Source organism: Notothenia coriiceps, unplaced genomic scaffold (genome assembly GCF_000735185.1).
Source record: "Notothenia coriiceps isolate Sejong01 unplaced genomic scaffold, NC01 NC01_scaffold00027531, whole genome shotgun sequence".
Taxonomy (NCBI): Eukaryota; Metazoa; Chordata; class Actinopteri; order Perciformes; family Nototheniidae; genus Notothenia; species Notothenia coriiceps.
The window spans coordinates 8244-21492 of record NW_011360232.1 but is presented as its reverse complement, the minus strand read 5'-3'; the positions used below and the strand labels follow the sequence as shown (position 1 = coordinate 21492).

General features: G+C 42.7%; 1 protein-coding gene across 3 annotated transcripts; it reads right to left on the bottom strand.

Annotated features, from left to right (window-relative positions):
- Window positions 1-3555: 3555 nt before the first annotated feature.
- LOC104957642 (dynamin-3-like) lies at window positions 3556-10971 on the bottom strand. Of its 3 annotated transcripts, none has more exons than XM_010785283.1 (7): window positions 10896-10971; window positions 10554-10663; window positions 7522-7633; window positions 6660-6821; window positions 6086-6309; window positions 5365-5511; window positions 3556-3939 (listed from the first exon to the last, which is right to left on the bottom strand). In XM_010785283.1, exons 2-7 carry the CDS (start codon window positions 10643-10645, stop codon window positions 3906-3908), a joined length of 771 nt encoding a protein of 256 aa, XP_010783585.1. In that variant the 5' UTR covers window positions 10646-10663; window positions 10896-10971; the 3' UTR covers window positions 3556-3905. The 3 variants fall into 3 exon arrangements, with proteins under 3 accessions (XP_010783585.1, XP_010783583.1, XP_010783584.1); XM_010785281.1 differs by having other exon boundaries at window positions 3556-3888; XM_010785282.1 differs by having other exon boundaries at window positions 3556-3888; window positions 10560-10663.
- Between the last annotated feature and the right edge of the window lie 2278 nt (window positions 10972-13249).

The window sequence follows — 13249 nt, the reverse complement described above, 5'->3', positions numbered from 1 at the left end:
TTGTGGCTCCTTTGACTCTGACCTGTGAGGTTTACAGGCGGCCTGAATTTTCACAAAGGAGACAGAGGCCTTGGGTGGCCTTTGCACTGAGTTGCTCCTGTTTGAAAGAATATAGATGAGGGTTATCGAAGGGTACCACACTCAATACGATGAAAGTATTGCAAAGTGACACAAACCTTCAGTGACATGTGAACAAGTTATACATTACATTTTTGAAGACTTCAGGGTCTGTTGGTCAGAGAAGGGGCCACAAATATCCAACACCGCCACCTTGTCAAAGAAAAACAAAAGGAGGACATTTTTGGTATACAAAGTAAGGACGATCATCTTCCTAGGGCACAGTCAAATGACCTGCCTCATGAAAACACGGGATCAGATATACACTGCATTTAGAAAAGTGTTTAACAACCAGTCATTAAATGTGTGTTTTAGCAGGGCTCCCTGAGGTTGTAGTATTACATTTTAAACTTTTCCCATAGAATTAGCTTGTTTTCATTCTTTTTGTTGTTTTATGTTTGTGTTTTTTTTTAATGGAGGCATCATTATATTGTTTTATCATACTTCATTGTCTGTTTCCGTGAAAAAAATACATGTATTTTTATTTATTTTCATGTTAAAACAAATAAACAAAGTGTAAAAAATATGAAGTTGTTTGTTTTTATATTGTGTATTCAATAGATATACTCTAAATACATATATCTTAAACTATTGATATGTATATATTCACTGTTTTTTTTATCTTCTACAGTGGATATGTATATCTTTACTGTTGTTTCTTAATTTTCTATTTTATTTATTTTTGCATTAGGATCAATAAAATATATCTAATCTAATACAATCTAAGAAGTCATCAGTATACATTTTACAGATGCTGTTGTCTTCTCTCTGATCATCCACCCACAGGGGGCGTCTCTGGCTGAGAGCTCTCATAAAGTGCTCACTGCTCACTTCTCTTCCGGCTTTGTGACAGGATGAGATTGTAGCATCAGCGCTGAACAGAATCCCAGCTCAAGTAGGTGGAAAACCTTTAGAGATGTGTGTGGAGACTGTTAAACTCAATCATCAATGTATTCGTGTTCATAAACACACATGTACGTCTGGTATATGTGCGCTTTTATTATCGTGCTATAGCCGGAAGTACCGATAGTTTCATGCTAGCAGCAGAGCAGCACTGGTTGCGAAAGTGAAAAGTTAAAACCCTGTTATCATCCCATTCTTAATTAAATCAATAAATTAGATACAGAAATTACATGACAAATAACTTATTAGCTTACAAGCCAACATTTGAAAAATAAACTTTGATTAATCTGTTAAACGTTGACGTCCACCTGCTACAATGAGCAATAATTCCCTTCTACAATAGTATCTGACCTTATCATAACGCACAAGACGCACTCAAAAGATCCAGTCTGTAGGATTCTGTAGCATCTAATGTGGTTCTCAAACTTTTTCTATCAGGCCCCCCTTTGGAGAAAAGTCGGGCCCCCCAAACACAAATAGTTAGGCTCAGTGGCGGCGCCAGAGATTTATTTTGGGGGTGCTGTGGGGTAGCTTGACGTTTCATAGAGGGTGCCCAAACCTTTAGGGTTTCCCATTAATGTACCGGTCGCTACAGTGGAATTTTCTACTGCAACAATCCCCACGCATATACACAGTGTGACAGTTACAACGAAGGCTCGATTATCAGCTCACGGCATATAGGTGTAAGCAGGGGTAAAGTGCTATTTTTATAGGTGGTGTGTGGACCTCACATAGGGGGGTCCAGGGGCAAGCTCCCCCCCGGGAAGATTTGTTTTTAAATATTGAAGTTAAATGCATCAATCTGGTGCACTTTGAGAGCAAAATGAAGAGATCTATGGATAGATCTCTCAACACGTAATAGTACTGTACTGCATCATATTATTTTCGAATCAATAATTTTTAAAATTATGATTTCCTTTTTTTTAACCATTTTTCCTCTTGGTTTCTCGCGCCTCCCTGGCATGCCTCTGCGTGCACCCCACTTTGAGAACCACTGCCCTAATCTAATCTAACTAGATTCCTTAATTTAAATCTTGATTTGTTTGACCACAAATGAAAACCTTTATTTACCTCTTTATTATTTAGGCATTTCAAATGTAGTTTAATTGTTTAGCAGGTCCAGAGAGATCCAGACTCCCTTTTGTCTATTCTTTACTATCCATACATGTTCTTTAATTAAAATACTTTATTATTATGGAATAATTACTGTATTGTTTATAAGGAAAACTGGAAAATGTATACCGCATTTAATACATATATTGATGTGTATTTTTTCTCAATATATTCACAATAACAACGATACTTAATTTCAGGTGATTGCGCGATAGTGAAAGCATAATAATATGTGTCATATTAAGAGGATATTCAGCTGGGGATATGTACAATTATTGCTCATAAATGTGACTGTGTTTATGTGTGTGTGATCAGGGTGATGGGGCCTGACGGAGCCCCGGGTCCAGCTGTGCCCTGGAGGAAGGTGCTGTGGGAGCGGCAGCCGTTCCCTGACAACTATGTGGACCAGCGTTTCCTGGAGGAACTACGCAGGAACGAGGGCATCCGACAGTACCGATACTGGACTGTGGTGAAAGAGGCAGGCTTTGTCGGAGAACAGCTGTCCTGTGTGGCCATTTTTATCACCCTCTGGCTCTACATGGAGCAGGTAAAGCTTTTAGAAAACTGTCTCGTAGAACACACTGTAGCCTTAAGGCAGGGGTTCCCAAACTTTGCCATGCCAAGGACCCCCATATAGCATTATCGTCTGTCGGGGACCCCCCTGTTGCAATTTGTTTTTAAATGATTTCCGTACGATTCTAATTAAACAGGGCCCGTACCTGTCGCAACCAATTTCGACATTCTAATTAGAACAGTATAACGAGAGGTAGTNGCCCACGGTGGTGGTGGGGTTATGGTATGGGCAGGCGTATGTTATGGACGACGAACACAGGCCACTCGATTCACAACATTACCCTAACCCTAACCCTAACAATAATCCTAACCCTCACACCAGATACTGACTAGTTTTCTGACCCCCCCAATAAAGCAAAAATGCACGTTTCAGAGTGGCCTTTTATTGTGGCCAGCCTAAGGCACACCTGTGCAATAATCATGCTGTCTAATCAGCATCTTGATATGCCACACCTGTGAGGTGGGATGGATTATCTCGGCAAAGGAGAAGTGCTCACTATCACAGATTTTTTCAGATTTGTGAACAATATTTGAGAGAAATGGTTATTTTGTGTATATAGAAAATGTTTTAGATCTTTGAGTTCATCTCATGAAAAATGGGAGCAAAAACAAAAGTGTTGCGTTTATATTTTTGTTCAGTGTATTATGCAGTGGCCCCTTACACCAACCACAAGGGCCTCTATACATCTTTGACCGTAGTTAGCAAACTGCTGTCATACACGACCGCTGTAAAAGTGAGTAAAGTGATTTGGCAAAGTAGAAATACCACAGATAAAAACAATCTGTAACAAAGTGTTAGAATTGATTACTGCCACATAAAACCTAAAATAAGAGAAACCAGGATTCATGTTCAAAAATATAACCTGTTTATTCAAAAACATTGAAAATAGTGCATGTGCGGTCTGTTTAGGTAGAATAACTGCAATTTGGTATTTCTATTTACACAAGGTTCAGGCACTCTTGGAAAGTAGGCAGACAGAGGAGCACATTCCGGCATTTATGGCCAATGGTATTATGTACAAAACAGGCCGCTCAAGACTCAGTGAATTAGCAGACGGCAGCTCCCAGAGGACAGAAGCCCAGCAGAGCTTCAGCTGGAGGACACATCACAAAGGGCAGAGGTCTCTGAGCACCAGCGAGCGGCGGTTTAGAGGATCACTGGTATCGATGGGTAATGGAGTTCTGAGTAGAAAATACTGTTATTTCACATTTGGGATAGCTGGAGGATGCCTCCTGGAGAGAAGATCAGATTAAATATATTAATATAATGTTGAATATAATATAACAATAATACCAAAACACACAGTATTGCATACTACAGTCCAGAAATATATTTTACAAGGAGCGACAAATGCAATACTGTGCCTTGTTCTTGTGAGTTGTTACGACCCACCATTGATGTGCTTGGTTCTACTTAAAGGCAGACAAAATAAATGTAATATATAGATATTGTCTGATCCCTCATGAGTGTAGTTATGCTGCAGCTAACTCTGCTGTTGCCAGGAAATAACAACATTTCAAAATGTATAATAAAATGAATGAATAAAATCGAAATAAAGAAAGTATACATTTCTAACAAAAGTCTTTACTGCAGCTATAAAAAAAAAGAAAGGGAAATGGCCCTTACTTATCTGATGAGCTCTGGTCTAAAGGCTTACCATGAAACATGTAAAAACCTTTACATTAAAAAGTATATTGGTTTGGTAGTGTTTTGAAAAAGAACAGAGAAAATGATTGGTGAATAACAGCTTGGAAATAATGGTGATATTACTGTTATCTGAGATAGCTATAATATACATAAGACAGCGGTTTGTTACAGAACAAAAAATATTTGATGTGAAATTTGGAGATGAGCAAATCAAAATGTTTGAGCACTTTGTTTCAGGGCTCATTGTTCCCGCTCACATATTTCCTTATACATATATTTATTTGGCAATATTTATTTTTAACTTGCTGTAATACTGCACCATATTAAGATTGTTAAACAATTCATAACCTTGTGGATTGACAGACATTTCGGTGATTTTTTATAAATATAGTCAAGAAACAAAAATCATGCCCCCACATACTGTATATCTATAGGGGAGAGAGTCTGAGTAAGCAGAGAGGCATAAAGTAGGATGGAAAGAGTCAAAGGAAAGAGGGAGACCATGCGGGAAAGAACCTAAAGAACCATCGGAGAGCACAGAGGAAATGAGGCGGAGAGAAAAAGGAGAGACCGGCCAAAAGCAGGGGAGGAACCAGTGAAAGGGGAGAAATGTACGAGAAAAATAAGTTGGGGGGGGAAAGGGAAAATAACGGTTATTGCATGAGAGAAACTGGGGAAGGGCAATAAAACAAATTCATGCTAGGAGAAAGAGGGAAAAGGGGGGATGAAGCGCAGAGAGAAAGATGAAAACTTGACAGAGTGCTCAGCCTGTTGTCTCTGGCTCCAGTAGAAAGCTGCACAGAGAAGTCTACTGAGGCTGATGGGAAAGAGAATATGAGAAACACATTTTCCAGCAGACCCCCACCCAGCTCAAATAACAATTCCCTCTGCCCCTGTAGCGCAAGGTTTCATTGTGTGTACGTGAGCATGCATATAAGCCAGTGCATGTTTAATTGGCAGACTGGAGGACATCATAAAGTAGCGAGGTTATGGCGTGGTTTCAGAGTCACCTTGGCACACTAGGTGGAGCACGGTGATGTTGCCTAGCGATCTGCTGAAGGCTCTTGGTGCTCTTGGAAGAAGCATTAGAGGGCACTCGAGGGACGGATGGGGCATGGCCTCGAACACCGACACTGGTCTTTTTAGGGAGTGTCGGGCTAGGTGGAGAAGAGAACTTTGAGTGACAGGTAGAGGTAGCACAGTTTTCTGAATGTACACTGAAAAACTGAAACTTTAAGTGAATGTATTAAAGGTGGGGTAGGTAATTTTGGAGAAACCAGCTCGAGTGCGCTAGAATTTGAAAGTACACAACCGGAAAAAATCTGCCACTTCCTTACAGAGCCCCTCCTCCAACACACACGAACGCGCACATGACCAATGAGGGCACGAGATAAGTTTGTGCACAGATGGAAGGCTGACAGGCAGGTAGGCCATCCAGTTATTTTAGCCGGGTCGGCTCAGATGATTGGTCGTGCTTTTTACAGAACCACGGCTTCCACAGATGAAATCTTTAATGGATTTGTTGTCAAAGCTCTTCAGATATTCATTGCTATCTGGATGTTAAGAGCATTCCATGGAAAATAACACAAAGTGTATCTGAAATAAATGACATAGCCCACCTTTAACAAATTAAACATAATTGTAGAAGGTTAGTTGAAAGCTATAATATTAAGTTGAACCTAATATTTTTCAGTGTACTTTTGCATCTCTGTAGTTTATATATGTCTGTACCTGGAGGGTCGTATCCAGGAGGAGTCTACAGGTGGAGGCAGAGGGGTGGTGCAGGTAGAGGTGGAGAACTTTCCAATGACAGCGAGCGCCTCCTTCAGCGCGGCGTGCTTGCGGAGAACTTCCTCCCGGTACTTCTGCTGCTCCGTTGACTCATCCATCAGCGCTGAGCATTCTCCCAGAGCGTAGAGCTGGGCCAGGAGCTCAGAGCTAATGAACTCCTTCACCTACGGAGAGGGATTATTAACAGCTGTGACCAGTCAAATTGTAAGAGTTAGTAAAGTGATATTTTAGTCCAATTTGGGATTTTGGCTCCAAATTCTTGAAGGCGTTGTGCAAATCATTGTCTTTTTTTTCCTTTGGTCTCCCCTTTCTTTTTTTAATTCATTGAAATATGATCAAATAGTGTTTCAAATTGGTGAAGACTTGTAAAGAAATACATATGAAAAAGTAATGAGGAAGATTGATGCCAAACAAAGTCACTTTAAGGGTTTGAGAGGCAAGAAAAGTGCTGATTTTGTTGGACTGTGGTGAGCAAAAATGATTCAAAATAGTTAAAAAGTGTGGCCTGTCTTACGCTGTTGATCATGAGGTGCATAATGGTCTTTGGCATGAGGTCCTTGATGGTCTTATAGATGATGCTCATGTAGGATTCCACCAGGTTACGGATGGTCTCCACCTGACGCTCCAACTGAGGGTCTGTGAAGTTCTCAGGAGCTCCATTCCCCTGCTCATCCATCTAGGTGAAGGACAGAGGGGATGGAGTAAGGAGCAGATTGTCCTCATGTGTTTTAAACAAGGATAAATACTATAGTATAGTGTGATAGAAAAACTAAGCCAATAACGTTAATACAGATTTGTGAAGCAATTACGATTTGTTTTATGTGTATTTCTAAATCTATTCTATGCTTTTTTTTATTGAGCCACTACGATAGGACCAGGGAGAGCAGAATAGGGGAAGCACAGGAGAGGGGGTTAGGGAGGAGGGGGCAGAAGAAAGAAAAGGGGGAGTGGGTGAGGGATAAGGAACTGCTGATTAGAAACAGACTAGAACACACACACACACACACACACACACACACACACACACACACACACACACACACACACACACACACACACACACACACACACACACACACACACACACACACACACACACACACGTTGTAGTGACATCATGGGCCAAGAATGCTGTGTTGAAGAGCCAACGACAGAGCGAGATGGAAGGGGTGGGGGACTTGCAGTTTTTGCTTTTGGCAGGGGAAGAGAAGGGGGAACATGGAGAGAAGGGTACGGGGTTATTGTCAGGGATTAAGGTGAGCAAAGTCAATGAGGGCATACGACACAAACGCTAAAGGTGCAGAGAGGTGCAGCTCCCCACAGCTGAAGGTCAGGGTGGGGTTTAATTAGGTTGAATTGGGGGTCAGAGTACTAACTGCGACTTTCTCAGGGTAAACTCCGGCCTGCAGCAGAGACGCCTTCCAGCTGTCCAACTCCTCCTGAGAGCCACACGCCAACTCCAGGCTTTTGTAGTCTTTATACACGTTCCTGCAAAATCAGTGCAACATTGTCAGACATCTCCAAGCTTTGGATAATAATGCGTTTTTCACAATACAGAGTAATAAACACAGAAGTGCCGAATGAGCCTATATAAGACAAGAATTAGTCAAAAAGGAACTCTGAACTTTTAGTAATGACTGGTTATTGCTGTGTTTTTCTTCCCCTGGCAACTTAGGTTATGTAGCCAGGGTTTTGTCCCAATGTGTGGAATAATTTTAAGCTAAAGCAACAATGTTTTCAGTTATTTAAAGCTATGCAACGTCTCCTATTTCTCACCAGTTTAAGTTCCAGTGGAAACAAAATAAGTATTACTTCAGGTCTTGTGGAAAGAGAGGAGAGTAGTCTCAAGTAAAGTCTTTCCTTCTAAACATTTTCAAATTCAGACGGTTAAACTATCACGTATCTTTTGAGCTATTACTTTTGAGAGGAGGCCAATCATTTAATATTAGTAAGTGCGTAGTTTCCTGAAAAAGGAAAATATATATTCATAATGGCCCATTGACAAGAATTTACATTTGTTGTTTAAAAATAATAATTAGTTAAGGACTTTCTTGTTTTAACCGTGCACAATGTTACAAATAAATTGTAAAGAAAACAATTGCGTCAATTATTTGCCAGAACCTCCATGCAACATGTATACAAAAATATGAACAGAACAGCCTGGTCCAGTTGACGGTGTGTTAACACTGGACATTTATATAAATGGAGCACTGGCTGACCTTTGCCCTCCTCCTGCATCCTGTGTAAATGACCTGACACAGGGGTAGCACAGGTCATTGAGTTTATATTAAAAGGGCCCCACCAGAGTGAACCCTGTGTTGGGAACCACAGATTGAACACAGATCACTGAAGGAAGAAGAATTGTTTAACAAGTTTGAACGTTTTTTCCAAAAATGCAATTTAAATGCAATATCGTATATAAAATCTAAAGGACTTTAAAGAGGGAGACCAGGGCCGTCCCCCCCTACAGGCCGATCATGCAGACTGCGTGGGGCCTCTCCTTGCGGAGGGTGCCTCAACTGAGCCGAAAATGCGGCGCAATTAATGTGGCGCGGCACGGTTTCGCCGCTGCAAGGCTCCACTAGAACCCCTCATGTAGGCCAGGGACGGCCCTGAGGGAGACACACACAAGCGCTTGCAGCTAGGCAGATACACACACATCCACAGAGACACAAAATAAATCAGTTTATACTGCTGTGCTTGACATGACCACAGCTAGTGCAACCCTTATCTCCATCATCTATTTTCTCTACATTTCCCAGCTCCTCTTTCCACTCCATCTTTTCTCTCTCTTCACACCAGCAAAGTATCTCTGTGCTTTGGCTGCGATGGCAACACAGCAAAGTAAGAAACAATCAAAGGATCTGGAGCAGGCAGCGGCCCATCTGTTAAACATTTTTCTTTAATCACTCCGTTTTTTCTTTCCTCCTTTTGTTCCATTCTCACATTCAGAACACATAGCAATTAACCCCAAATATGTGAAACCTTTGTGTGTAAGGGAGACAACAGACATGGAAAGAGAACAAGAGATAGACTGCAGCAACATAAAGGGAAACAGAAAGATTTAGCCTTCAGTTGGAGAGCTTATGGCTGAGCTAGGATGGGTGAGGTTAATACGTCAGGGTGTGGTGGCTCACAGACGGGGAGCCAGGCCAACAATGACAATACTAGAGTGCTATAACCCTCAAATCAGAACACTAACATGCGTATACACCAGCGAGCACACATTCAAATTGTTCTCTGCGCTGATTTATCACTCTCTTCAACTTTTTTCATCCCCTTTGCTATCCTCTCCTCAGCTTGTAGCCAGTGTGAGTTTTTTCACTCATCTTGAGAAATTCTGTACAGAGCCCTCGCTGCTTTAGACTTGAGGAGTTTCCTGAGGTTTTGGATTACTGTTAGACAGGGACAAAAACCACTGCAATGTCTGCCACACACACACGACACACACACACACACACACACACACACACACACACACACACACACACACACACACACACACACACACACACACACACACACACACACAGACTCTCTCTCTCTCTCTCTTACACACACACACACACACACACACACACACACACACACACACACACACACACACACACACACACACACACACACACACACATAGAGAAAGAGAAACAGAGAAAGAGCGCAGGAAAGGGAGATCGGAAGAGCGACAGAATTTGACACATTCCTGGCCGATGGCTCTGATACTCTCTCTCCCGCTTTCTTTCTGTGCTCAACCCTTCCAATTCTTCTTTCTCCCTCCTTTTTGTGGTGAGTCGAGCAATTCTTTCCAAACAAGAGCAGCCTCATCTCTGATCCAAGCTCTCTGGCTTTGATTAGCTGCTTAATGAGCCTGCCGTCGGTATGCTGTGGTCGATATCCACACACACACACACATAATGCATACACACACACAAAACCACTTTGTGTTACCGAATGCAGCATAGCACAGAATCATAAACAAAAGCCCACATGTTCTGGTACAATCAGTTAGGCATTGGGTCAGATCCAGCTGCTAAACACTCTGTCTCTTTCTCCCTTTCCTTCTCTTTGTCTCACAGTCTTTCCCAATCTGTTTCACACATAAACCACGCAAACACAGCCCTACCCTCAACAGCCTGGCATATACATGGAGGCAAAAAAAACGACACCCGCTGCAGTACACACTGGATATCCTTTCAATTCCAGTGGTGGCAAAGTTGAATGGAAGAGGTCAAAGGAAGGGCAAAACACCACTCTGACATCTCCTCCCTTTTCCTCCTCTGTCATGTCCACCCTTGTAAAACATCCCTTAAACTTCAGCAAGCAGGTGACGAGAACAGAACTCCCTTTTTTCTGATTCATGCACATACTGTACGCACAGAGGCCTGCTCCAGCCACACACAAAACAAACCTTAACTCTGTGTTGAAGAGAGCGAAGACACACTTGCTGGACATGAAGGTCTTCTCCACATCTCTGAACCTTAGGTTGTCCAGGGGGAGCATGTACTTCTTCTCTTTCTCCTGGGAAACACAGAATGCAGAGAGATAAAGCTTGACAAATGCTGATGACTCCAATATGAAATCACAGAGGTAACACAGATGTCGATAGCCAACACAACAGACAATTAAGGAAGTTGAGTTTAGCTAAAATAGCTTTTTGTCTCATAGTAAATATTATTTTGTCTACTCCTTTTTAAGGAAGACTGTGGCAGAGGGACTGTTCAAGTGTCAGAAGGTGAAGGCGAACGAGCACCTGAGTTCATATCAGATGATGTGTCTGCAAGTCAGACGGATTCACAGTCACAGCCCACTTACTAGCGAAATAGAGACAGTGGGAGACAAAGAAAAAAAAGGGGACACCATAAGTCTACACTCTGTCATCACCATGGGGACTTGTGAGTGACAGGGAACAGTTGGAGGAGACTAGCGGCCAGTGTGAGGAGAACCAGACAGTATGGAGGCAGGGTACAGAGAAGTGAAACGGGGAGGGAGGGAGGGAATGAGAGAAGGAGTACGAGAAAAAAGGAGGGAGAGAGGCCGGGCCCACATGTGAAAGTCATTACTCAGACTCAAGCTCTAACACAACATTTTTCCTAAAGTGAAGCCCTTCCCCCTCATCTCTCTTCCTCGGCCTGCTCCCTCCTGCTAACTTTTGAGAAGGAGGCTTGCAGAACGGTTGGTAAGAGGAACGGCCATGGGTGAGGTAAAGAGAGGGAGAAGTATGAGATCGATAGGCAACTTCTATATAATAGAGAACTAGAGCATGCATGCAAAAGATGGAGTCCTACAAATCTTGGACGTTGTGCATGTGGATGCATTTGTGTCTTTGCACACATGTGGAATGAGATGCAAGAGTGCATATGCACATTTCCGTTTTCCCTCTTTCCCCTGAACCCTACGACTCTCTTCCTCCGGTCCTCTTTCCTTTTTTCCAGAGGGGCCCACTTCCTGTTACAGAGGCTAAAAAAAAATGACAGTACGGGATTGGCGCTCATTCAGCAACATCTGGGATCGCTTTGGACAAAGGGGGAGGAGACTGGAGAACGTATAGGGTGCTACGATGGGGTAGGAATAGAAAGTAGAGATGATGAAGAGAGGAAGAGGAGGGATAGAGGTGGACAGATGGATTTGAATTTTTGCTAGAATAGAACAGGAAGGGTTGAGGAACCTACAGAGCAGAGGGAAGTGCACAGGAGAAGTTGGGAGAAACTGCAGACCTCTCCAAAGTTGATTCCCCATGGGTCCCATCAACCCATATATGGCTGCTAAGTTCCTCCCTAACTCTCTCTAGTTCTCTCCCTCCTTGCATTTCCTCATGACTTCCTCGAGTGAACAGGCCGATCCCGAGCTGAATGAGTGAATGTGCCACGTCAAGACTGGATACTACACCGGGACACAGCCCTGCGGACGCCCCGACTCAAGACACATCTCCAGAGGAGGGACAACCATCGGAGTGGACGTCTGAAGTCTGTGAGACCCCTCGCCTTGTGACCCAGCACCGGGGATAAGATAGGAGAGTATAACAGAAGCAAATCTTTCCGAATCCTCTCCGCCACTGGCAGGACTGCTAGCAAACAGCCAGAGCGGGAAAAGCCGAAGCCGCAGAGAAAGTGAGAAAGGGTCCTGCTCCGTCATCCCAGTGTTCAGACTACCTGTTCAGGATCTTACTGGTGTACAGTAGTCTGCACATTGGTTAGACTGTGCAAGGAAAAGCAAGATTCGGGAGAAAACATGCATGTACGCTATTCTGATGCAAATTAAGGGTCTATTAATATGATTTGTCTTTCCTGAACTGATGCAAATGCCTTTAAATGTGCGTTCGCTCTCACACTCTTTCAATGCAGTCACTAACTCTATCTAATGCATCCATTTTGTAGCATTGATCCTCTTTAATTAGATGCTCTTGTTTGTTAGGTGCTATCTAATTACAATGCATCACATTTGAGTAGTGACTGTTGTTTTACCAGTAATTAAGGCAGAACAGCTCATTAAATTAAACTGGCTAATTAATTTAGCTTATTTTTCAAAATCTCAAAATGGACTTATTCCTCTCATTGGGTATTTGGAGCTCCTGCATGTGCATCTGTGTGGCAACATGATAACTCTAGCGTTCAAAGAGATTGTGGCACTGTGTTGTTTATGCATGTGTGTGTCATAATCCCAGCTGTGTCAGGGTGGTTGTGAAGTATCATGCATCAGAGCCGCTTTGTCTCCTTTTAGTCCAGACTAATGGATTTGAGATATTGAGCAGGCCTCACACACACACACACACACACACACACACACACACACACACACACACACACACACACACACACACACACACACACACACACACAACTCTCTCACACACACACACACACACACACACTCCCTCTCTCAAACACACACACCACACACACACACACACACACACCAGAGAGAGAGTGGGAGCATGTAGATAAGGTGTATATGGCATGAGCCGCTGTTTTTCTTCTTTTTTTTTTTGTTTATTAGACTGCCTGGTGGTGGCCCTGCAGTGGAGGGTTGAAGGAATGTATGTCTGTTCAGTGTGCTGTGGAGATTAAACTCTGAAGTATGTATACTGAACTCTCAGTATGAGGTCAG